At 38.9% G+C, this 25,710-nt stretch overlaps 1 protein-coding gene across 3 annotated transcripts in view; it reads left to right on the top strand.

The window, feature by feature from the left end:
* Window positions 1-23,962, top strand: part of TP53BP2 (tumor protein p53 binding protein 2) — a 69,577-nt gene extending 45,615 nt beyond the window's left edge. For all 3 annotated transcript variants that reach the window (XM_074385243.1, XM_003930313.4, XM_010340911.3), the window contains 12 exons: window positions 638-819; window positions 1,194-1,358; window positions 1,746-1,965; window positions 3,367-3,477; window positions 4,263-4,411; window positions 5,618-6,080; window positions 7,325-8,100; window positions 10,473-10,610; window positions 11,325-11,458; window positions 15,404-15,570; window positions 19,881-20,080; window positions 23,315-23,962. In XM_074385243.1, the coding sequence (XP_074241344.1) occupies window positions 638-819; window positions 1,194-1,358; window positions 1,746-1,965; window positions 3,367-3,477; window positions 4,263-4,411; window positions 5,618-6,080; window positions 7,325-8,100; window positions 10,473-10,610; window positions 11,325-11,458; window positions 15,404-15,570; window positions 19,881-20,080; window positions 23,315-23,356 (2,747 nt within the window). In that variant the 3' untranslated portion in view covers window positions 23,357-23,962. The remainder of the gene's footprint in view (window positions 1-637; window positions 820-1,193; window positions 1,359-1,745; window positions 1,966-3,366; window positions 3,478-4,262; window positions 4,412-5,617; window positions 6,081-7,324; window positions 8,101-10,472; window positions 10,611-11,324; window positions 11,459-15,403; window positions 15,571-19,880; window positions 20,081-23,314) is intronic.
* Window positions 23,963-25,710: the final 1,748 nt, after the last annotated feature.

Below are 25,710 nucleotides of genomic sequence, written 5' to 3'. Positions count from 1 at the left end.
GACAGTGTCTTACTGTGTTTCCCAGACTAGTCTTGAACCCTAGCTTCAAGTGATCCTCCTACCTCTGCTTCCTGAGTAGCTGGGGTTACAGGTGCAAGCTACCATGGCTGATCTGTAGATAACTTTAAAGGGAATCTTTTGAAAAAATGTAATTCACTGCAGTTTTGATGCTGCATGTTCCTCTGACTGAATTCAACTGTTGAATATTTTATACAAGATTTCTAAGATACTTTTGGAAACGTAGAATTTTTTCCCCTCTAAATATTTTTGACTGAGAATTTGATGAAGGCAACGATTTTTATTCATGTAGTGGCTCCAACTATTACAATACAATTTTAATCAGAATGTTAGTGATTTAATAGATCTACATAATCTTATAAAATTGAAAGTTCTAAAGAAATTTTTATTGTTTCTAAAATTTGGAGTTTAATAATTTTAATGCAGATTCCAATAAAGATACATTGAGATTGAAGCACAGAGATTTAGAGGTGTCTCTGTTGATTTCGCTTGTTTCTAGGACATTCTGAAAAATTTTTCTACTTTTTATTAGAAAGTTTATTGTAAAGCTGGTTGCCTGGGAAGTCGTCCATTCTTATTTTTCTTTTCAACTGTTGTTGCTGTTCTCTTTCTCATCTAGTGGAGGAAATTGAACAGATGAATAGTTTGTTCCAGCAAAAACAGAGGGAGCTCGTCCTGGCTGTGTCAAAAGTAGAAGAACTGACCAGGCAGCTAGAGATGCTCAAGAACGGCAGGATCGACGGCCACCATGACAGTCAGTCTGCGGTGGCTGAGCTTGATCGCCTCTATAAGGAGCTGCAGGTAGACCGAAGTTGTTTGCTAAATGCTGTGCAGGCTGCTTTCCAGAAACAAGAGTTGTTCATCTAAGTGGCAAGAGGTGCTAGATTTCAGTTGCCTTTCGTTAAAGAGGGAGCAGGTTGTGGGGAGAACCTAAACTCCAGAGAATCCGGAGTAAACTCTAGTACCCCAGACAGGAGATGTGAGACATTCCTCATAACCGCAGCTGGTGGTCTCGCACAGGTGTCACTTAATGTTCAACCATGACATGACAAGTGTGGAGGGGTGGAGGGACCTCATATTTTTAGAAATTATATAATAGTTAACCATGTGATTAACTGTTTGAGACATTTTCTTCCTACTGCTTGGCTACCTTTTTCCCCCTCTCTTTTATTCAGCTAAGAAACAAACTGAATCAAGAGCAGAATGCCAAGCTACAACAACAGAGGGAGTGTTTGAATAAGCGTAATTCAGAAGTGGCAGTCATGGATAAGCGTGTTAATGAGCTGAGGGACCGGCTGTGGAAGAAGAAGGCAGCTCTACAGCAAAAAGAAAACCTACCAGTAAGTGGGCCGTTTTGTAATGGTTTGGGGGAGGAGGCAAAAAGATGACCAGCCCAGTGAGGCTATTCATAGGCTCCTTCTTCAGAATCATTAGTCAGTGTGCCCTGAGAACACAGACGCTGTTTATGGATCCTCAAAAGATAATCCGCTGCTTTTTTTACTTCTTAATGTTACTACCTGTGTAGCTCTGTTTGTCTGTCTAATCTTTTAATAAAGTGTGGGTGAGAGTTCATTGGGGAGTGTTTATTTTGGGATGTTTTTTGTAGACTCTATGGCTAGATTCTGAAAGTGCTCATTTTAAAAAATAAGAAAATGTCATATCTTTTTATAAGTCTGATAATCTAAGACGATGTTTAACGCTGGAGGACCTGTGCTTTTTTCCCTAAGGTTTCGTCTGATGGAAATCTGCCCCAGCAAGCCGTGTCAGCCCCAAGCCGTGTGGCTGCAGTAGGCCCCTATATCCAGTCATCTACTATGCCTCGGATGCCCTCAAGGCCTGAATTGCTGGTGAAGCCAGCCCTGCCGGATGGTTCCTTGGTCATGCAGGCTTCAGAGAAAATACAGACACTGCCCAACATGAGATCTGGGGCTGCTTCACAAACTAAAGGTAAAAATGGGTCATTTCCAAGTCCTGCACAGCCTAGTTCTTTCCTGTCCCCACTATTCTTTCTCCGAAGTTTGAGTTTAAAAAAAAATCTTTGTTAAAATTCATTGTTCGTGTTTGAATTCTAAAAATCCTTTTGTATTCTCTGCTAGTGTAATGATAAGTTAAAAAAAACTTAAAATGGATATCATTGTTATACAAGGATGATTTTTTTAACCCTAAATAATACAGTTCTATTCAGAAAATGAAATAAAGTACAGTATCTTTGTAAACCTGGAAAGTGTTTTAAAAAGTTCATTCTTGCTACTAAGGAAATTTTGATCTGATATGAGTAACTTGAGAACTTTTCTTTTTGTGTAAAAACATATGTAAGTGTTATTGGTGTCATTTTTACAGACGGTGAGGTTCTGAACCTATTATGTTGATGAGTGGTATTAAATATTCATATCTGCTTACATGTGAGAATTTGTCTGCTGTTAATTTTTAGAATAACTTTAAACATATTGGGAGATTAAAAGTGAAAATAGCAGAGGCTCCTTGTGTTAGAATACAAAATGATCTTTGCATTCTGTGTAGATGTCAGATACATAGAGAGGTGCAAGCCAGAGTTTGGTAATGGGAGGAGAAAGTGTAGGAGAATTATAGGAAAACTGGGATAAAGCATCCTTTAATGACCTTATTCAGACCCCTGGACGGAAGAAGTAATAGCCAGTATTGTCTCTGTTCTCTAATCATAATCATATGCAAAAAATAGCTGTTTTTCAAATCATTTGTTATTTTACCATAATTACTACTGTGAAGCAATAGTATCATGTAGTCTGGGTTTTACTGTGAAAGAGTTATATTTGCTTTGTTTCTGTAAGGAAAAATGAAAGCAGTGGCTTTTGAAATTTAAGTATTAGTGCAGAAAAAGTCTGACTACACTGATGTGTGAAAGACTACAGTTGAAGTCCTGGATTAAGAGTCCACATACTTACTTTTTTGTTGTGCATGTATCACTTAAAATATCATTTATAAAATACATCTTAGACCCTTAGGTCTTCTGATTTGGAAATCTTAAAATATTGTTTATAAAATACACCTTAGACCCTGAGGTCTCCTGAATTGGAAATCACTTTCTGGGTGTGAGGGTGATGTTTTCTAGCACAGTAAAGAATAACGTGTTTTTGCTGGTTCAAGCAGACTTTCTATTTGCTGTGACTAATTCTAAATTGCTTGAGTAAAGTGGAATAATCTAAAATTAGAAATATAAAATCTAATATAGTATTTTCTAAGTAAATTTATTGGGGTGTTGTGAGTCTGGAATTTAAAGCTGTTTTTAGAGATTAAAAGTCTTAGCAAAAAGAACCATTAAAAATCTCTTTAGAATGCTGAGTTATTTGTAGCTGCTTTTCTGTATTTTAGGCTCTAAAATCCATCCAGTTGGCTCTGATTGGAGTCCTTCAAATGCAGATCTTTTCCTGAGCCAAGGCTCTGCTTCTGCACCTCAAAGCTCTGGGAATGCTCTGGATCAAGGTGAGATTTATTTGTGCTACTCTCCTGAATATTAAATTTTGGTCGTCTAAAAGGTGCTGTGTATTCTTTTTAGATAGCACATTTTCTTTCCTTTTTCCTACCTTCTGTCTGTCCATCCATCTATCCTTCCTTCCTTTTTTTCTCCTTCCTTCCTTCTTTACTTCCTTCCTTCCTCCCTTCCTCCCTTCCTCCCTTCTTCCCTTCCTCCCTTCCTCTCTCCCATCCTTCCTTCCTCCCATCCTTCCTTCCTCCCATCCTTCCTTCCTGGATCTCACTCTGTCATCCAGGCTGGAGTGCAGTGATGTGTGCTCATGGCTCACTGGTGCAGCCTCCACCTCCTGGACTCAAGTGATCTTCCCACCTCAGCCTCCCTAGTAGCTGGGGATACAGGTGCATGCCACCATGCCTGGCTAATTTCTGTAGAGATGAGGTTTTGCCATGTTGCCCAGACTGGACTCCCGGGCTCAAGTGATCTGCCTGCTTCTACTTTCCAAAGTGTTTGGATTACAGGCGTGAGCCACTGCACCCGGCTGATAGTTCATTTTCTAGTGTATTAACACTAGGGACAATATATAACGGTATTTATTTCCAGAACACCTTAATTTAGCTGGAGAACTCAGGTTCTATTATTATAGCACTTGAGTTATCCTTTTATTAATTTAATTAAAAAATAAGAACACGCTTTGTGGACACAGATTTTCAGAGAGATTTAGGAGAGAGACACGAGTGAATAAGATATTTTATTCCAAACAGTTTGAATGTCATTGTGATTTTTTTTTCCTTAGTTGATGATGGAGAGATTCCCCTGAGGGAGAAAGAGAAGAAAGTGCGTCCGTTCTCAATGTTTGATGCAGTAGACCAGTCCGCTGCCCCTCCCTCCTTCGGTACTCTGAGGAAGAACCAGAGCAGTGAAGATATTTTGCGGGATGCTCAGGTACCTATGAATATCCTGGTTTTGAAAATTTAGTAGTGATTCTATAATGCAGTTTTTAGAAGGGATAAAGTATTATATGAGGGAGAACAGAAGAAACAGGATGTACCTAGGAGATTAGAAAATATATTAGCATTCTGTTACTTTAATTTCTTTTGTCTGAGTCTGTGCTCTCAGACCAGAGGCAGCGGCTGACATACTTGCTGCTGGGTCATATTTTGTGTGATTCTTTAAAAAGTGTAAGTACACTCAAGCCTGTAATCCCAGCACTTTGGGAGGCCGAGGCGGGTGGATCACAAGGTCGAGAGATCGAGACCAACCTGGTCAACATGGAGAAACCCCGTCTCTACTAAAAATACAAAAAATTAGCTGGGCATGGTGGTGCGTGCCTGTAATCCCAGCTACTCAGGAGGCTGAGGCAGGAGAATTGTCTGAACCCAGGAGGCGGAGGTTGCGGTGAGCCGAGATCGTGCCATTGCACTCCAGCCTGGGTAACAAGAGCGAAACTCCGTCTCAAAAAAAAAAAAGTGTAAGTACATTGAAGAACATTGTATTTGTACTGTTCAAGTATCTTATTTCTTCAAAATTACAAAATGATTGTTTGATGAATTTTCTTTTAACTGTTACAGTCTTAACCTTTGATAACCAGGTTATGTGTGAGTGTTCCAAATTAGGTGTGTTTTATGGCAGTTGTCTAAATTGCATGAAATTCGAGTGAACAAGAATGGTTTCCCATTATGGATGCCATCTGTGAATATGAAAGATGACAATAAAAGTTTTCAAGTGGGCACTTAAATGTATTAAAATTGCCCAGATAGGAAGTGGAAACAAGGAGGAAATCCTAAAGGGGAGATATTTTATTACATTATTGAAGTCTGTTATTCAATGTGAGTAAATACAGAGATTTCAAACTAGTGAACAGCCAGGCGTGGTGTCTTACACCTGTAATCCTAGCACTCTGGGAAGCTGAGGTGGGAGGATCAGTTGAGACTAGGAGTTCAGTGCCAGCCTGGGCAACAAAATGAGACCCTGTCTGTACAAAAATAAGATAAACAAACATATAAAACAAAACAAAAACTAACATTAAAAAAAATAGAGCTAATTTTTTATAGTGAATACTTAACATTTGTTAAATTAGGTTATCTAGAACATCCTGTGTACCTAGTTATGTAGTATTTTAACTGACTTCTTTTAATGTGTATGTTACAGGCTGCAAATAAAAATGTGGCTAAAGTACCACCTCCTGTTCCTACAAAACCAAAACAGATTAATTTACCTTATTTTGGACAAACTAATCAGCCACCTTCAGACATTAAGCCAGATGGAAATTCTCAGCAATTGTCAACAGTTGTTCCGTCCATGGGAACTAAACCAAAACCAGCAGGTCAGCAGCCAAGAGTGCTGCTGTCTCCCAGCATACCTTCAGCTGGTCAAGACCAGACCCTTTCTCCAGGTTCTAAGCAAGAAAGTCCACCAGCTGCTGCTGTCCGGCCCTTTACTCCCCAGCCTTCCAAAGACACCTTACTTCCACCCTTCAGAAAACCCCAGACCGTGGCAGCAAGTTCAATATATTCCATGTACACACAGCAGCAGGCTCCAGGAAAAAACTTCCAGCAGGCTGTGCAGAGTGCATTGACCAAGACTCATACCAGAGGGCCACACTTTTCAAGTGGTAAGGTTCTTCATGTTCATAGGTGATGTTCTTAAGTTCTATACCAGAGCTGCCATCTCTCAGCAGACAGCAAAATAATGAATCCCTGTTCTGACTGAGGCTAAGGGTTTTGTTTAACTGTGACTTCTGTTCTTTACTGGGTGTTTAAAAGAGTGCTTGCTAAGTGTCTGCTCCTGTAGTAGTAGGCACTAAAGTTAACAGATCAATGAAGTGTGGTCTCAAGTCTGGAGGGGCTTATTGGTGAGTGGAAAACAAATGTACATGGTTCATTACAGTGCGGAAGGAAGGTGTGTGTCTTCACTGTAGGTTGACCAGATGTTCTTGTCACATAGAGGACTGGACCACTGCCCATGTCCAAACACACATACACACACACACACACACACACACACACCCCTCCCTTTATATATGTGTATGTGTCTATATATATTATTAGAAATATTCTCTACTGTATTTTAAGTCATTGTAATGAGGACATAGCCATTAACTATATGTAAAAATATAATTAAGGTTAGTTTGTGTTAAACATACACAGTTTGGAAATTTGTTGGGTTCTTTGTAAATTATTAGTTTATAGGACTAGAATAAAATTGACCATGTTTTAATTGAATGGAAATAGCATTGTAGTAATGAAATAACTATATAATTGTGACCTAAGATGTTATAATTAAAATTCGACAGCAAAGAATGTTTTCTTTTCGTGGGCCTTTGATGAAAATGGAATAATTTGGGAATTAGATAATGTTAATATAATCAGAATGCTAACAGGGAATAGCTTTGGTAACTCTTAAGTGGTTCTTAATAATTTTATGAGCCAAATAGGATTTCTCACATTGATTCACTTTTGAAAAGTGAAAGATGGGATAGTACATGTTTAATTTTAATCTGGACACGAGAGGATTATCTGTTTTCATCGGTTCTAAATGGTTTTCATATTTTGTTATTTTAAATTTGGATGCTACAGTCAGTGATTTCTTAAAATTGGCAACATTTTCTTACTGTTTCATGGGATAATGGTGCATGTTACAATCAGTGGGGGTTTTGATTCTGTAATAAGTTTATTATGCAAAGATGGATTCCTTGCTTTGTCATTTGTTATTTTTAAAAATTAATTATATTTGAAGGGCATTATGTAGTAACAACGATGAAATTAAAAGAGGCTTTAGTTATTGTTAGCTATTTCTGTTTCTTGCCAGTTTTGTTTAATTAATGCTAATCAGGGCTTTTTTTTCTTTTCCAATTAGTATATGGTAAGCCTGTAATTGCTGCTGCCCAGAATCAACAGCAGCACCCAGAGAACATTTATTCCAATAACCAGGGCAAGCCTGGCAGTCCAGAACCTGAAACAGAGCCTGTTTCTTCAGTTCAGGAGAACCATGAAAATGAAAGAATTCCTCGCCCACTCAGCCCAACCAAATTACTGCCCTTCTTATCTAATCCTTACCGAAACCAGAGTGATGCAGATTTAGAAGCCCTACGAAAGAAACTGTCTAATGCACCAAGGCCACTAAAGAAACGCAGCTCTATTACAGAGCCAGAGGGTCCTAACGGGCCAAATATTCAGAAGCTTTTGTATCAGAGGACCACCATAGCGGCCATGGAGACCATCTCTGTCCCATCATACCCATCCAAGTCAGCTTCTGTGACTGCCAGCTCAGAAAGCCCAGTAGAAATCCAGAATCCATATTTACATGTGGAGCCCGAGAAGGAGGTGGTCTCTCTGGTTCCTGAACCATTGTCCCCAGAGGATGTGGGGAGTGCCAGTACAGAGAACAGTGACATGCCAGCTCCTTCTCAGGGCCTTGATTATGTGCCCGAGGGAGTCCCAGACAACAGCCCAAATCTCCAGAACAACCCGGAAGAACCAAATCCAGAGGCTCCCCACCTGCTTGATGTGTACCTGGAGGAGTACCCTCCATACCCACCCCCACCATACCCATCCCCGGAGCCTGAAGGGCCGGGAGAAGACTCAGTGAGCATGCGCCCGCCTGAAATCACTGGGCAGGTCTCTCTGCCTCCTGTAAGTAATGTGCAATCTCATGGCCTTTTCTGAGTCTTTTACTTTGTTATGGTCTTCTTGGTGGCCACATTCTTCTTCTCCAGTTTGCGTTTTTATTTTATAATTCTCTTGGTACAGAGTGGATCTTATAAATGTTATCAAAATGTAATTTATTCAGCATAAAGAACATTTTTCTTTTTTAGAGAGAACCCATTTATTTGTGAAAGAAACAGAGTTTTGTTCTTATCCCTATAAACACTGCATTTGCTGTTTCTCCTCTAGCTGATGTCACATAATTAGGGAAGCAACATTCGACTGGGACTCAAAAGACCTGGGTTTGAAACTTTTGATGACTAGCTTAGCTGTGTGAAATCAGGCAGATGGTATAACCTCTCTCATTGGTGATGTCAGTCTTTTTCCAAATTTTCTAGCAGTGAAATTTTAAAAAATGAAATGTTAGGTGAAACCTCAAACTTAAAACAGTGGTAAAATTGGAAGGGTTCTGGATGAAATGAGGGTAGGGAGGGGTAACTGGGCTGGCGGGTTGGGGGGGCCCTCATAAGCCTTTTCCTTCCCTTCAATGAAGTCCGAAAATCTCAGGCTAACTTGGTGATCCCTCAGATTTCTTTGTACTTTAACATGCAAAGTTATTCTAAAACTTTGTATGTTTTGGCTTGAGTTCACCTTCCATACTCCTTCCACATAGTAAGCTTTTGTTTGAAATTTAAGCTTCTATTTTCTCACTTTGATGAGAGAAAAGAAAAATCCCAGAATGTCTAAATGAAGTCTGCTTCTTCATAGTTGAATTTGAAGTCACTTTACTTCAGTAAGCACGGAAAGAAGTAGGATACTGAACTATGAACTTAAAACCTGGTCAAAAGGAAAATAACATAAAAAAAATTTTTTTAAGTGTACCTTGCATGTTTGATCCCTTATATCTTTTAGATATGATAGTATTCAAAGATTGTCCAGAATTATTTTTAACAATTTACAGTAAATGTTTGCTTGAAAGTTTAATGTACTAAACATTTGAAACTAGAAAAAAAATTTTTAAATAGAGGTTAACAGTTTTTAAACAACTCGCTGCCTCCTAAGTTCTAAGGCTTGCTTCTCTTTGAGTTTTAAACGTAAAAAAAGAAGGAAGTTTTATGCCACATTGCCCAAACCCAATCCACATTACACCCACTTGTTATTTTCTGGTCTTTTTGTTGCTGTCTCAAAATAATCCACATGTTCAAGGAGAAAAAAGGAAAACTAGAATTGGTAAAAGTATCTTACTTTCTTTTTAGGATTCTGCTATTCTCTTCCTAGAAAAGTGGCTTTCTTTTTCCTTCTCGTTTTAGGTGAGATAGAAACAATTATGTCTTACATTCTTTAACAGTAGGATTGGCAAGTGTCATTACACTGTGCTGCTTATGAGTTGTATTAACCACAGTCAGATAACATTCAAAGAACAGCATTTTAGCCATTTGCACATTGTAAAATATATTGATTGTCACTTAATGTTTTTTTAAACTTGGCAATTTTCCAAATCTGAGATAAAATGAAGGAACTATGTGGAGTACATATGTCATACCTCATAACAGGAAATGTCTCCACTTTGTTGGGTGTGTTTAAGACACCTATTTTATAGGATATTAGACCTAGTCTTTAAAATTTTGCCTCTTTTTTTTTTTTTAAAGCCTGATTCATTAAAAGTTTAAACTGGTAGGATTTCTCCTTGATATATCTAAGAAAGACTAACGATCTGTATTATTTACCTTAATTATATGCTTTCCCCTGAGGAGGCATTATGGTGTGAAATGGTTAAGATGACAGACTTCAAAGAAGCCAGCTTACCTGGATTTGAGTCCCAGTTCTGCTATTTACTGGATTATATGCCCTGGTTTCCTTATCTGTAAACTAGGGATCGTAGGATTTTTGTGAGCCTAATCGTTCAATGTAGGTTAGCTCTTGTAGTTGTGAGCAATGCTGTTGCCCACTTTAAGAGAGTCGAGTTTGCTGTACTATATTAGATAGGCAATCTAAAGACTAGTCTTGGCTAATTCTGATACTTGACAGAAAGCTAGCTTATTTGCCACTTCTGATTATACTCTTAGTTTAGTTCATACTATAATGTAGTACCCATGTAATTGCATTAGATTTTATAAACTTACGTTCCTCCAACTTTGTTCCATGGTGTTTGTTCACTTTGTGAAAATTTATTATGCTGCATATTAGATTTGTATACTTTCTGAATAATGTTATACTTGAATAAAATATGCTAATTGTTGTTAAAGTTCCTCTCACTAATTTAGCTGAGAAGTTGTTCCTTCCCATTTGCTGCTGCTGTTCTCATCCTTAGAGGATGAGATTTTCCAGGATCCTAAATTTTCCACCCATTTTCTTGACAGGGAAAAAGGACAAACTTGCGTAAAGCCGGCTCAGAGCGTATTGCTCATGGAATGAGGGTGAAATTCAACCCCCTTGCTTTACTGCTAGATTCCTCTTTGGAGGGAGAATTTGACCTTGTACAGAGAATTATTTATGAGGTATGATTATAATTGGTAAATTTCTTAAATATGACCTTGTATTTTGTTTTAAAGCTCTAACAAGAAAGCTACTATAGAGAAATTGTATTTTCAAATTGTTTTTCTTTTTGGAATTGTGGGATTGTGTTCAGGAATGCTTAGGCACTCCTTGGAATAGGCTATGCTGTTTTAAAGGTGTGGCTATAGAATTGTCATCATTTGGAAGTTCAGTTTTCACTTGGAGTTCTCTAGAGTACTTTTCTTTCTTAAGAGAGATCATTACTCCGCTTTAGAAATTGTTCATGTATGGATTTTTACTATACTGTATTAGGTTAGAGATGTGGTCTCTACTTTTCAGAAGCCTACTATTTAAAATATTTTTAGTTGACTTTTTTTGCTTTCGTTACTTGTTGCAAATGCAACTTCTACTTAGAAACTAATTTGTGGTGAGAAGTTGGAAGGATAAATAAACAAAAATGACTAAAAGGATATAGTTTCTGGTACTTCTTTTTTTAAAGAAAACCTTTTTATAGTGACTGCCTATGTGGTTATTCTGTCTGTCTTATTTCTAGACTTGTTCTTGGTATAGTTTTCTTGGCTCCTATAGGTTTTAATTATGATTTTTAAGTGTCACAACAGTCTATTTCTGTCCTTTTGACCCTAAAGTAGCCAGTTAGTAGTGACAGTTCAGGTGACAAGAAACTAGAGTGATACTCACCCTTCTTATTGATATAGGTTGATGACCCAAGCCTGCCCAATGATGAAGGCATCACGGCTCTTCACAATGCTGTGTGTGCAGGCCACACAGAAATCGTTAAGTTCCTGGTACAGTTTGGTGTAAATGTAAATGCTGCTGATAGTGATGGATGGTAAGATTTTCTTTTAAACTCCAGTCAAACTTTAGTTTTGGTAATTAGTTTATAAGCAGTGTCATAGTGCTGTTGGAAGACAAAGAAGTATGTCAGTGTGTGTCCTCAAGCTGCTTGTAATCTAGCTGGAGAAATGTGCTACCTATTTTTGATAGCTTCAACTCAGATCTGTGTTAATTAACATGTGTTCATGTAAGAGTTATCTCGTTCCCATTCTGGAAGTAGGTGGAGTTTTAAAATGTTTAGTAGTTAATGATAAAAAATAAGTGTCACAAAGTAGTATGCAGTTAATTAGCATGCTTAAGCAAAGTTGGGAAGTGCTGATTTAAGCAAGGTGTCCCCAGCCCCTGAAATGCTTCAGAGTCTTCAGTATGTCCATTCTATGTCTCTAAGAGGGGATTATAACTTGCAGCATATCCCACATATATTTGACGATGTAATCCATTTTTCATGGAACTAGCGTGTACGTAAAACACAGGGAGTTCTACAAGTAACGAGTATTGTTTGCAGGATAGTGGAAATGTTAGTCAACAGTAAATAATAATAATAAAGGTCCTAATAAGGTCCTGTCACCCCCAAAAACTAACAGAGTAGATAGCAAATTTTGTATTTTATTTTAAAAAAAGAAACTTTTAAATCATAATGTGTTACTTTTGTGGAAGAATACAAACAATTGACTTTTTTCTATATAGGATTTTAAAAAGTTGTAATCACACTGTATTTACTCCAGTATTTTAGCTTCACAACTTGTTTTTCTTACAACATGGAAAATATTACGATATAAAATTCTCATGTATGCCTATATAGATTGTGTACACATCCAAACATTTAAATTAGCCTCATATTACTCTACCACATGACTGTGTACTCATTTATTGTGACAGTCTCTCTTTTATTAGACACTGAGATTGTTTTCCAATTTTGTTTTGTTTTGTTTTAATGTTTGGAGAAGCATTTTGGTTGCAGTTTTTAAACATTTATATTTATAAAAGTAATGTGTGTCCACTGTGGAAAACATGCAAAATAAAAATAAGAGAAAAACAAGCCATCTGTATCCCTGCAATGTAGAGGTAAACACCATTAATATTTTAATATATTTTCTTCAAGCTCTTTAAAAAAACTTTTTTTTTTATTTTTATTTTTGTAGAGACAGGGTCTCACTGTGTTGCCCAGGCTGGTCTTGAACTCCTGGACTCAAGTGATCCTCCTGCCTCAGCCTTTCAAAGTGCTGGGTTTATTGGTATGAACCACCATACTTGGCCCAAGCTGTTTTTCATGTACTTTTCACAAATGTGGTTAAGCTCCTAATATATATGTAATGCTTTAAGCCTATATTTTTAGTTTAACATTATAGCATAAACAAAACAAATTCTTACTGTGTCATAATGCCCTTGTTTTCCTATTGTTGAGAATTTATGTTGTATATAATTTTTCAATATTAAAAACCATGCAGTGAAAAAAATCTGTAGTAATTTTTGCCAGACTATTAATAATAGTGTTCTGGCCAGGCATGGTAGTTAATACCTGTAATCCCAGCACTTTGGGATGCTGAAGCAGATCACTTGAGTCCAGGAGTTTGAGATCAACCTGGGCAACATAGAGAGACCCTGTCTCTACAAAATAATTTAAAAAATGAGCTAGGTGTGCTGGTTTGTGCCTGTAGTCCCAGCTACTCGGGAGGCTGAGATGGGAGGATCACCGGAGCCTGGAGGCCAAGACTGCAGTGAGCCAAGATTCCATCACTGCTGGTGTGTGCCTGTAGTCCCAGCTATGAGGGAGTCTGAGGTGAGAGGATCACTGGAGCCTGGAGGTCAAGAGGCAGTGAGCCAATATTTCATTGCTGCACTCCAGCCCAGGTGACAGAGCAAGACCCTCAAAAAAAAAAAAAGTGATCTGGAATGGGGAATTAAAAAAAATTTTTTTTTTTTTGAGACAGGGTCTTACTCTGTTGCTCAGGTTGGAGTGCAGTGGCACAATCTTGGCTCACTGCAACTTCTGCCCCCTGGGCTGAAGCAGTCCTCCCACCAGAGCCTCCCAAGTAGCTGGGACTACAGGTGTGTGCCACCACACCTGGCTATTTTTTTGTGTTTTTAGTAGAGATGGGGTTTTGCTGTATTGCCCAGGCTGGTCTGAAACTCTTGAAATCAAGTGATCTGCCTTCCTTGGCCTCTCGGAGTGCTGGGATTACAGGTGAGTCACTGCATGGCCAAAAAACATTTTTGTTTTGTTTTGAGAAAGAGTCTTGCTGTGTCTCCCTGGTGTGCACCGGTGTGATCTTGGCTCACTGCAACCTCTGACTCCTCTTCAGGCGACTCTCATGCCTCAGCCTCCCAAGTAGCTGGGATTATAGGTGTGTACTACCACGCCCGGGTAATTTTTATATTTTTATTAGAGTCAGGAATTTCACCATGTTGGGCAGCGTGACCAGGTCACACTGGTCTCAAACTCCTGACCTCAGATGATCTGCGTTCCTTGGGCTCCCAAAGTGCTGGGAGGCATTGCACCTGGCCTAAATTTTTTTTCTTTTCAAGGCTGTATACCCAAGGAGACTAAAAGAGGAGAGAAAAGAGTAAAGAAATTAAATATTATGGCCGGGCGCGGTGGCTCACGCCTATAATCCCGGCACTTTGGGAGGCCGAGGCGGATGGATCACGAGGTCAAGAGATTGAGACCATCCTGGTCAACGTGTTGAAACCCCGTCTCTACTAAAAATACAAAAATTAGCTGGGCATGGTGGCGCACACCTGTAGTCCCAGCTACTCGGGAGGCTGAGGCAGGAGAATTGCTTGAACCCAGGAGGCGGAGGTTGCAGTGAGCCGAGATCGGGCTACTGCACTCCAGCCTGGGTAACAGGAGCGAAACTGTAAAAAAAAAAAAAAAAGAAATTAAATCTTATGTAATTCAGTGCTTGATTAACATTTTCAAACTCAACTTCTGAGTTTGGGCAGTAGTATTGGCTCTTATATCTTTACTATTAGTCTGGGGTCATTGACAATCTATTATAAAACATTTGAGATGCTGGAGAAGATTCTCTTTAATGGTATTAATAAATTCCCGCTGACCAGTTACCTATAGTAGATTGAAATGTGTGTATTTGGCTGGGTGTGGTGGCTCATGCCTGTAATCCCAGCACTTTGGGAGGCTGAGGCAGGTGGATCACCTGAGGTCAGGAGTTAAGAGAACAGCGTGACCAACGTGGTGAAACCTCGTCTTTACTAAAAATACAAAAATTAGCTGGGCATGATGGTGTGCACCTGTAATCCCAGCTACTCGGGAGGCTGAGGTAGGAGAATTATTTGAGCCTGGGAGATGGAGATTGCAGTGAGCCAAGACCGTGCCATTGCACTCCAGCCTGGGCAACAGAGCAAGACTCTGTCTCAAAAAAAAAAAAAAAAGTGTATTTTATAGTTACTTTTCTGGTATTAATTGATTTGACAAGTTTTTTCAGTTAAAATTTATTTTAACTTGGGATTTAAAAAATAGAAAAGTTCATATATGCAACTTAATTTCTTCAAAATTGGTGGTGATAAATAGATGTTTAAAGGCAAATGTTTTGAGTGAAGATGTATAACTTAAAGACTATTAGGTCTTCTACTCTGATTGCTGTAATTAGGCTGGGTGCTCAGGACATAGAACTAAATCCATTTTATATTGTTTTTCTTAAACTATTATACGTATTTCATTTCTTCTTATTCACACCCTTGATTCTTCTCACCCTTTACCAAGCTCTCAGCCCCAGTGTTGCCCATGACACTCTGAAGTTTTCATCTGTAGCTGTAATTCTTCATCTATGTTGAACTGGTTTTTAAAAAACTGTTTAGGAGGTTTTCAGAAGAAACAGCTTGGTAGATGAGAGACATGAGAACTTTCTTTCCAGATATTTTAATCCAGCAGGTGTCATTCAATTTAGGAAAAGATTTCTAGCCCTTGTGTCTTGCTTCGCAGGACTCCATTACATTGTGCTGCCTCATGTAACAATGTCCAAGTGTGTAAGTTTTTGGTGGAGTCCGGAGCCGCTGTGTTTGCCATGACCTACAGTGACATGCAGACTGCTGCAGACAAGTGCGAGGAAATGGAGGAAGGCTACACTCAGTGCTCCCAGTTTCTTTATGGTATGTGACAAGTAGAACTAAATGTATTGATTACTGCATTCATTTATCCTATATCTCCAGGATATAATTCAGTAAGTATTTTTGTTTGGAAAAAGTCTTTTGTATTATCCATAGTCCTGGGCCTTGAAGATAGGGCAGCCTTGGTTACAGATAATAATACAGCTTCTGTTTGTATGCTTAGAAACAGCTATTGTCAGGGACTTCTTAACTACAAAAGACAGTGCTGCAGCATCTGACCTAGTGGTGTTAATGGCTTTGACCATAAAAGATTCTCTATTCAGGCTTTAGTACTTAGAGATTGATGGTGTATCCTTGCATATAAGTAAACAGACCCCCCTCCTAATAACGTGATCAAGAGAAGCGCAGGATCAGTTTAAGAATCCAAATGGTCCAAGTTTTCCTAGAAATCAAACTTGTCATAAAGTGAAATAAAGGCAACATATATTTTAGAGCTGTCTTTTTTCTTTTCCTCTTTTTCATTTTCTTGATTTGATTGCTAACATCAGATCTGTACCTAGAGGAAAATGGACTTGAAGTTTTAGATGGATATATGTTTGTTGGCATTTTTATTTACAAGGAAATTTTTGTGGTGTTGTTGTTTACAAGGCTTAGAAGTTGAGGTTAATTTTGCTCTTTAGTTGGGTTTGAGAGGAATTGAAGGAGGGAAGACAGAGACAAATGAGGAGGCCCTAGAACTCCATACTGCTCAAGTTCTCAAAAACTCCTTACCAATTGATTGGAAGATCCCTAAGGGTAAAGACATACGCCTCTGCCCTCTCTGCTGAACACTTTTCCCCATCTCTAGGCCTTTCTTTAGGCTCTAGATGTGAAGGGAGAGGGGTCAGAGAACCACAGATCTCAGGTTCTCTTCTTCATCTCTCTCAGCTGATAGTTTTTATTATTGCTATTTGTGATTATTATATTTTTTTAGAGATGAGGTCTCACTGTGTTACCCAGGCTGGAGTGCAGTGGCATGATCATAGCTCACTGCAGCCCCCAGGCTTGGGTGACCCTTCTGCCTCAGCTTTTAAGTAGCTGGGATCACAGGCACCTGCCACACCACACCTGGCTAATTTTTTATTTTATTATCATTTTTTGAGACGGCCTTGTTCTGTCACTCAGGCTGGAGTGCAGTGGCACAATCACAGCTCACTGCAGCCTTGACTGCCAGGACTCAGGTGATCCTATCACCTCAGCCTCCAGGGCAACTACAGGCATGTGCCACCACACGCAGCTAGTATTTATATTTTTAGTAGAGATTGGATATTGCCATGTTGTCCAGGCTGGTCTCAAATTCCTGAGCTTAAGCAGTCTGCCTGCCTTGGCCTCCCAAAGTGCTGGGATTACAGGTGTGAGCCACCATGCCTGACCTTTTAAATTTGTCTTGGAGGCGGGGCCTTGCTCTGTTGCCTAGGCTAGTCTCAAACTCCTGGCCTCAGAGAATACTCTTGCCTCAGCCTCCCAGAGCTGAGACTACTGGTGTGAGCCACCATGCCCATAAACCTTTGTTTATGGTTTGAACTCTAGACTGTAGAATATTTGATATACTAACATATTTTTAAATGTATATATATTACATATATATAAATACTTATGTATTTATATATGTATTTTGTTTTTGAGACAGTCTCGCTCTGTTACTCAGGTTGGAGTGCAGTGGTGTGATGGTAGCTCACTACAACCCTGAACTCCTAGGCTCAAGCGATCCTTGCACCTTGGCCTTCCAAAGTTTTGAGGTTACTGATGTTAATATAATGTGTTGGCCAAGCATGGTGGCTCACGCCTGTATTTCTAGCACTTCGGGAGGCTGAGGCGGGCAGTTCGAATCCAGGCTGGGCATGGTGGTGGGCACCTGTAATCCCAGCTACTCAGGAGGCTGAGGCAGGAGAACCACTTGAACCTTGGAGGTGGAGGTTGCAGTGAGCTGAGACCACGCCATTGCACTCCAGCTTGGGCAACAAGAGCGAAACTCTGTCTCAAAAAAAAAAAAAAAAAAAAAGTGTGTGTGTGTGTGTGTGTGTACACACATATATACATATATAATATGTTAATATATATTTTGCCATATTAGATTTATTGACCATTTTGACCTGTATTTAGATATGGAATATGATTTTTTAAAACATTAGGGGTATTTGGTTAGATTCTTAAAATTTATGAAGTATATGGTAGATACCAGGATGTGCTATTTAAGTGATAATAGATTATACACAGTGAGTAACTGTGCACCCAACTCGGGAAACAGAACATAAGCACGCTCTCTGACACCATTTGGACTCCCCTCCCTGATGTGGCCCCTTCTCATGTCTGTAGTGACCACTGCTTTCATGTATAGCATTCCCTGTTTTTTTGTGTATGAATTCTATAATATTTTCAGTTTTGCTTGTTTTTGTCCTTTGTATAAAATCATACTGGTGATTCTGTGGCCTGTTTTTCTCCTTCAGCGTTGTTTTTGAGATTCACTCATGTTGCCTGTAGCTATAGTTTATTTTCACTGTGCTATTCCATTTGATGACTACAGCACAATTTATCTTTTAATTCTCCTTTCCAAGGACATGTGTGCTGTTTCCCTCCTTCCTTTCATTTCTCCATAAACATCCCTGTGAACATGTTTGTACTTGTCTCGTGGTGTTCATCTGTTACGTAGACTCGGCGGGCCACAGTGATGCACATCTAGCAGAGGGTTCCTTTTACTCCACGTTCTCTGACTCTTGGTGGATTTGGAGTGATATCTCATTGTAGCTTTAGTTTGCCTTTCCCAAGTTACCACTAACACTGAGCATGTTTTAGTCCCTTCAAAAAATGTTTTAAAAAGTAATTTGCAATTCTTAATCTGATAAACAGCAAAGTAATGATAATTTTTTCCATTCCTAATGATTTATTGGCGGCCAGGTACAGTGGCTCACACCTGTAATCCCAGCACTTTGGGAGGCTGAAGTGGGAGGATCTCCTGAGCCCAGGAGTTCTGGACCAGTCTGGGCAAGACCCTGTCCCTAATTTATTGGAAATTGAGACTTGAGCTGTTATTTTGAGTATACTAAAATATCCACAATCTCCCATATCTTTCTCCATTCCCATCTCAGTGCATCTGGCCATTTAAAAAACTTTGTGAAATTATAGTTGTAAAGTTTGATTGTCCATGTGACTGTCATGCTTAGCATGTCATCTTTAAACAAGGGGAGTTGAAAATTTACTTGTCTCTTTAGATTGGCAGAAAGGGAACAATTTCTTGTTTAAATTTTTCCCAGAGTGAGAGAAATATACTGTGTGCTGTATCATTAGATGATATAGGAATGATTTAATAATCAATAGTTTAGTGCTTACATAAGCTGAAAAAATCTATTCAAAAGCTAGCAAGTATTTTTCTGGTTTTTAAAAAATTATTGTAAAAGTGAAAATAATAATTCTGAATTTTTGAGAACTTTATTACCCTAATTCTTTTCCTTCTCTGCTTTTTTCCTGTTGCCTGCCAATTGATGATTGTTACTTCTTACTAGCATTGCCTTTTAGGATAGGAAGGTATAAGTGAAGAAGGGCAAAACTTAAAGTAGTAGTTAATTTGCAAATCCGTTACTAACCCTGGTGAAAGTGGACTTCTGAGGATTTTTCCCCTCCCTAGTTTGTGGGTTTCAACATCTTTTAGAATTCTGATTCTTTTTATATTAGAGTTGATTATATGAAGACTTTGATCATGTCTAAAATGCCATATTTTTGCATTCTAACATATATAGATATATATATATACACACACACACACACACATATACGTATATATATGTGTATATATATATGTTTTTTCCTCCTTCTTCCATCTTTCCCCATTTGGAAATTCATAGAGACCATTTTGCTTCTTTTTTTCTGTCTGCTCTGAATTTTGGGTAAAGAATGAAGTAATATTTCTAGAGTTCCTTAATCATTACATTTGGGAGTAGGCTGAAATCGGACAGGCATATCATTCACTTTTTTAATATTCTAGACTTGAACAGTTCTTTTTTTAGTTCCTAAGCTTGCAGAAGTTTTTGTACTCTGAGCAGCTCTTTTGAGAGATGCTTATGAAGTGCTAGGTTTTAGAGCTGCTTTAGAGATGATAGCATATAGTCATGTGTCTTCTGTATGTTCCCTATACACTGTTTGCCTTCCACTGCACTCTACCCCCCCACCTCAGGACATTTTATTATATATTTAATGTAGTACTAACATTCCAGCCTGTACCCATTTCTTCCCATTTTGTTTCATGTAGCTAGAAGTTATAAAGAGTGGTGTACTCCAAGTTGTATATTCTGTGCTTTATTTTACTGCCGTGATTTTAGGAGTTCAGGAGAAGATGGGCATAATGAATAAAGGAGTCATTTATGCACTGTGGGATTATGAACCTCAGAATGATGATGAGCTGCCCATGAAGGAAGGAGACTGCATGACAATCATCCACAGGGAAGACGAAGATGAAATCGAATGGTGGTGGGCGCGCCTTAATGATAAGGAGGGATATGTTCCACGCAACTTGCTGGGAGTAAGTTACTCTTGACGCTTACGGTATTTTCATATGTGCCGGAGAGGGGCTTTGTAAAAACTGCTGTATGTTATGCACCCAACTGCCCTTTGTTAATAAGACATGGAATTTAAACATTTTGATAGTCTTAGACTTAAAGCTACATTTTCAGTGATTCTTATTATGATCAATAACATATGTTTGCCAGCCCCTGGAGGTCAGGGGTCCTGCCTACATTTATAAATAGACCACAGGGTAACTGGATAATATGATCGGAATTGAGCCTGTGACATCTGAAATCAAGTTTTAGTTAGTCTAAATCAGGATTTGCAAATTTGGTAGAGATCTTCAACAGGGCATTAAGGACAAGATTCTTTGTTTTCCTCTACTGTCTGATTTATATTTCATAAAAAGCAAGAAAATAATATGCCAGCACATATGTACCACTTCTGTAGTATAGTACAATGGGACTGCTGTCATCATGTAAAATTCTCCAGGAGTATTTTCAGGAGAAGGCTGGCATATGGTCGGACAGAGGAGAGAAAGTGAGAATAACAGGTTCCAGGGCCTTGCAGTAAGCTCCATAGATTCAGCTGTTCTCTTACAGCAGTTGTGTATGTGCAAGGGGTGTGGAGGGTATATGAAAGAGTGAGAGAAATGATCAGTGTAATTGAGAGATTGAGATAAAAGTTTAAAGTGCTTGCAAAATCTGCTGTTGGTGAGGAAGTAAGGAAAGGGTTGAGGAAGAACCAGTTGTGATACACAGAAAATGGTATGTAGGTCGTGAGCACTGGCCTCCACTTTGCTTCGGATCCACCTGCAGCACCTATTATTTGGGTATCCAGGCTGCAGAGGGAACATGGGGAGGGATGGAGAATTCTGTCTCCTAAGATTGGTGGGAGGATAACTCAGAGATCTAATAGAGAGCAAATGGTAGATGCTATTCTTGGTATTTTCATCAAGTTCAGACAGAGGTGGCCTCTACCCACATGGAGCTTCTTCTCTGGCACCTAGGCTATGAATAGGATTCTGTCTGCAAACGATCCACTGCCTAGGCATGACTTTTGGTGGGATTCCTTGAAATGACTTCATTGCTGGGACCTGACTTCCTGGATTCTGACCAGCATTTCCCCCTGACTCTGCCTTCCCCATTGTTGTTTGTCTGACATGCAGCGTAAATGACTTACACACCTTGACTGCTGCTGTCCTGACAAAAACATTTATTATGAAATAAACATTTCACAACAAGTTTTGAATAGATGATTAGATAGTATTCATTTGGGTGATCATAATGTAACTTTAAAGAATAATGAAAGTGAAAAATTAAATTAGGCTATGGAGCCCTTAAAAAACACTTTCAGGGGCCCAGCATGGTGGCTTACTCCTGTAATCAATGCCAGCACTTTGGGAGGCCAAGGCAGGAGGATCACTTGAGGTCAGGAGTTTGAGACCAGCCTGGCCAACATGGTGAAACCCTGTTTCTACTGAAAATACAAACATTCCCCAGGCGTGGGGCAGGCACCTTTAATCCCAGCTATTTGGGAGGCTGAGGCCGAGAATTGCTTGAACCTGGGAGGAGGAGGTTGTGGTGAGCCGAGATCGCACCACTGCCCTCCAGCCTGGGCGACCCAGTGGGCCCTGTCTTAAAAAAAAAAAAAAAAAAAGAGCTTTCAGATTACGAGAGGAAAGCAGAAATAAATATAAAGGTTGTTCTCTTTCAAGCACCCTCAGTTGCTTCTCCAAAGTCTCTAGCACTAGAGAGGTATAGTCTCTTGCATGCGGCCACTTTCCTTCTCTGATAAACATCAGTGGTAAATAAGCCCTTTTGTTTTGTATAGTTTCTTATTTGGGAAAGAGTATCTTCTTAGAAGTAGTTGCTTACTTATTTTATTTTCTTTTTGTTAAATTGGCAAAAATTGTATGTATTTATGGTGTATAGCATGATTTGAAATATGTATACTTGTAGAATGGCTAAATCGAACTAAATACGTGCATTATCTCACATGGTCATCCTTTTTTTGGTGAGAACATCTATTTTCTTAGGGATTTTTAAGTATACAGTACATTATTAATTATAGTCACCAAGTTATACAATAGGTCTTTTGAATTATTTAAATTTTCTAACAAAGAAGTCCTGTGGTTAATGACACGGGGAACATTCCATGTTCCCAAGTGTGGGAGCAGTCGCTCAAAGATTGAATACCATCTCATGTGTGTGGTGCTCAGAAGATTCTGAAATTAACAGACTGGACTGAAGATTTTCATTTTATTCCTAAATTTACATTTTCTTAGTACTTTGAAAATCTTTTCTTGTTAGCAGTATACTCTACACAACTTTTGAGTTTTTTCCCTGATTTTTTTTAATTTTAAAGGGCAGTGCATATGGTAGTCAGGGCTCAGTAGAAGTCTAGAAAATTGTATTAGCTAAATGTCTTCTTTTCAGATAGAAAAAGAATCTTTTCTGTAACATGGATCTACCAGTTTTTTAGTTTTGACTGGAAGTCTTTTTAAATTACTATTTTTATTTATTTATTTTTAAATTGGGATGTAATTAAAGCCTATGATTTTACTTTCTTTGAGTAAACCCTTTTGTTTTTCTTTTGTCAAATGGGACTGCTTTTGTTTGGTGTGTTAGTTGAATTTACCAGTTTGACTTGGTCCTAGTTCAGGCCTGGAAGCCTTGCAGCCTTCACTAGGACTCAACTTTATAGCTCTTACTGTAAAAACACAAAACCACAGAATTCTAAAGCAAAAACTCCACCTAACCTTCCTTAAATTTGTAGACTTTTAGTCTGTGGCATTTCATTTCTGACCGTCTGAAGTCCCATGACAAAATGTCATGTCAATTGTGAATAAAGGTAAAATAATTTAATCTCTTTCTTCCTTCCTGATAGAAGCTCCAAATGCTGGAGCATATAGCGGTTTGCCTTCCTGGTTACAGTTGATTTACAGCTCAACAAGCTGTGCAGATTGAGTTAATATCTGGAACTGTCATGGGATTTTATATCGCTGCTTTGTAGAGTTGCCACAGTTGATGGGCCCTTGTGATCTTTGAACGTCCTGTGCAGTCTAGCTGATGAGCACAGCACATTGTTAAACGCAAAGCTCTAGGTGCTTCACAAACCACCAAGATTGCTTTTCTCACTTTGATTCCCTTCCCGTGACATCCATCCCCTAACCTCATTATTTCTTGAAATTTTGTTATATTCCCACACATCTATATAGTATGTAAATATTTCTTAAACTCTTTTGCAGCTATATCCAAGAATTAAACCAAGACAAAGGAGCTTGGCCTGAAACTTCACATGGAATTTTAGTCAATGAAGAGTTAATCTCTTATTAAGAAGAAGTAATACGATTATTTTTGGCAAAAACTTCCCAGGACTTATTTTAATGACAATGTAGCGAACATGATGAAGAATGTCTCTAGAAGAAAATGAAGGATTGAAGAATTCACCATTAGAGGACATTTAGCACGATGAAATAAAGCATCTATGTCAGCAGGCCGTACTGTGTTGGGGCACAGGTGTCCGGTGTAGCACTCAGAGAAATATACAGTGACAATCCTGTTTTCTACAAGAATCCTGTCCAGTCAATAGGACCACTTATTGGGCAGTTGGGAAATCAGCTCTCTGTCCTGTTTAGTGGGTGTTTTCAACGCCTGCTCCTCAGCCAGTCCTCCGCCAGAGAGGACCAGTGCCATCACATCACTGTTTCTGATTGTCCCTAGCACTCACAGGCCCTCGGGGGACTCACGTGGAGGCTCGAAGGCACTGCGCACTTGTATATTGTCAGTGAAGAACTGTTAGTTGGTTGTCAGTGAACAATAACTTTATTATATGAGTTCTTGTAGCATCTTAAGAATTATACATGTATTTGAAATATTGAAACTAAGCTACAGTACCAGTAATTAGAATCTTGTTTGTAGGCTGAATTTTAATCTGTATTTATTGTCTTTTATATCTCAGAAATTAGAAACTTGCTATAGACTTACCCATAATATTTGTCAAGATCATAGCTAATTTTAAAAACAATTGTAATAAACTTTTTGATGCTAAGCCATTTACCGGTTTTTGTTTTTGATGTCCTAAACAGACCTTGTTTAATAGCCACAAGCCATTGGGATATTTTACTCAGCTGAAAAAGAACAAATGCCTAATGTAAGTATACTTATTATAATTATTAATAAGAGTTCTTTACCAGCCAAGTGATTCAATGTAAGTGGTTTTTAAAATAAAATGCTGTAGAGATCATGGTGATAGAAGCCTACTTGTACATTTTACCTAAAGCCTCTAACAGACTGTATCCTCATTGATTTAGGGGGTCAGGGAATATGGAAGCTGAGAATGACCCCTGGCTGGCCCAGGCCAGGAGATGGGGACTTCAGTCCTTATGGCCACATGGAACTGAACTCTGCCAACCTGAGTGGGCCTGGGTGGAAACGAATCCTCCCCAGGTCTCCAGAAGGAATGCGTTTGTCCAGTGAGACCAGTGTTGGACTTTGCATTTACAGAACTGTGAGATAATGGCTGTTTTTTAAGCCACTAAGTTTGTGTTAATATGTTACAGCTACCGGAAACAACATGGATGCTAGTTCTGGGCTGTCGTACTTACTAACCCACCAGGTGACCTTGCCCAGGACACTTGACCTCCCTGAGCCTTGGTTCCTCTTCTGTGGAGGTTAATGCTGTTGCCTCGGCGTGCTTCTGAGTTGTTGAGGAAAACCATACTAAGTTCTGGGCATGAAGGTACTTGGCAGACGAAAGAATTACACAGATGTATGAAGACAGAACGTGTGAAAATTAGGGAACTGTGATCCCACTTTTACATTCCTTAATCCTAAACTGAGAACATCATTGTTAGTCTTTCTGTTCGTAATTTATTATTAAAGTAAGTATCCTTATACCAAAGCACCTTATAGAAATAGCTACAAGTACAGAAAAAGGTTATGAAGGCGGGAAGGAAAAAGACCACTCCAGAGGTACCATTCACACTTGGACATGTTTCTTTGTAGTCTTATATATGAATTTTTTCTCTTTACATAGTTGAGAGCTTATTGTTTAAGCAATTCTATATTACCCTGTTTTATACTTGATATTGTATAATAAATATTAATACTTTTTTTTTTTTGAGATAGCGTCTCTGTCACCCAGGCTGGAGTGCAGTGGTGTGATGTTGGTTCATGGCAACCTCCACCTCCTGGGTTCAAGTGATCCTCATCTCAGCCCCCCGAGTAGTTGGGATTACAGGCCCAACTTGTTATTAGCCACCACACTCGGCTAATGTTTGTATTTTTATTAGAGACAGGGTTATGCCATGTTGGCCAGGCTGGTGTCAAACTTCTGACCTCAAGTGATCCACCTGCCTTAGCCTCCCAAAGTGCGGGGATTATAGGCGTGAGCCACCATGCCTGGCCTATTAACATGATTTGTAATGGCTTCATAATATTCCATCATATCATTTATCTAATCATTTGTATAATGTTGAACATCTGTGTACTATAATTGATGCTATAGTCATGTTTTTATGGTAGCACAGTTTTTAGGTTTTTACAAAATAGAAGGGAATAAAGCAAGTGGAGAACAGACCATGCCAAAGGGGAGAGTGTGCAAACCAGCTGTGCAGATTCTAACAGCGGTGGAGCCACAGGG

Source organism: Saimiri boliviensis, chromosome 14 (genome assembly GCF_048565385.1).
Source record: "Saimiri boliviensis isolate mSaiBol1 chromosome 14, mSaiBol1.pri, whole genome shotgun sequence".
NCBI lineage: Eukaryota > Metazoa > Chordata > Mammalia > Primates > Cebidae > Saimiri > Saimiri boliviensis.
The sequence above is the reverse complement of the archived record's forward strand: the minus strand, read 5'-3'. Positions and strand labels throughout refer to the sequence as shown.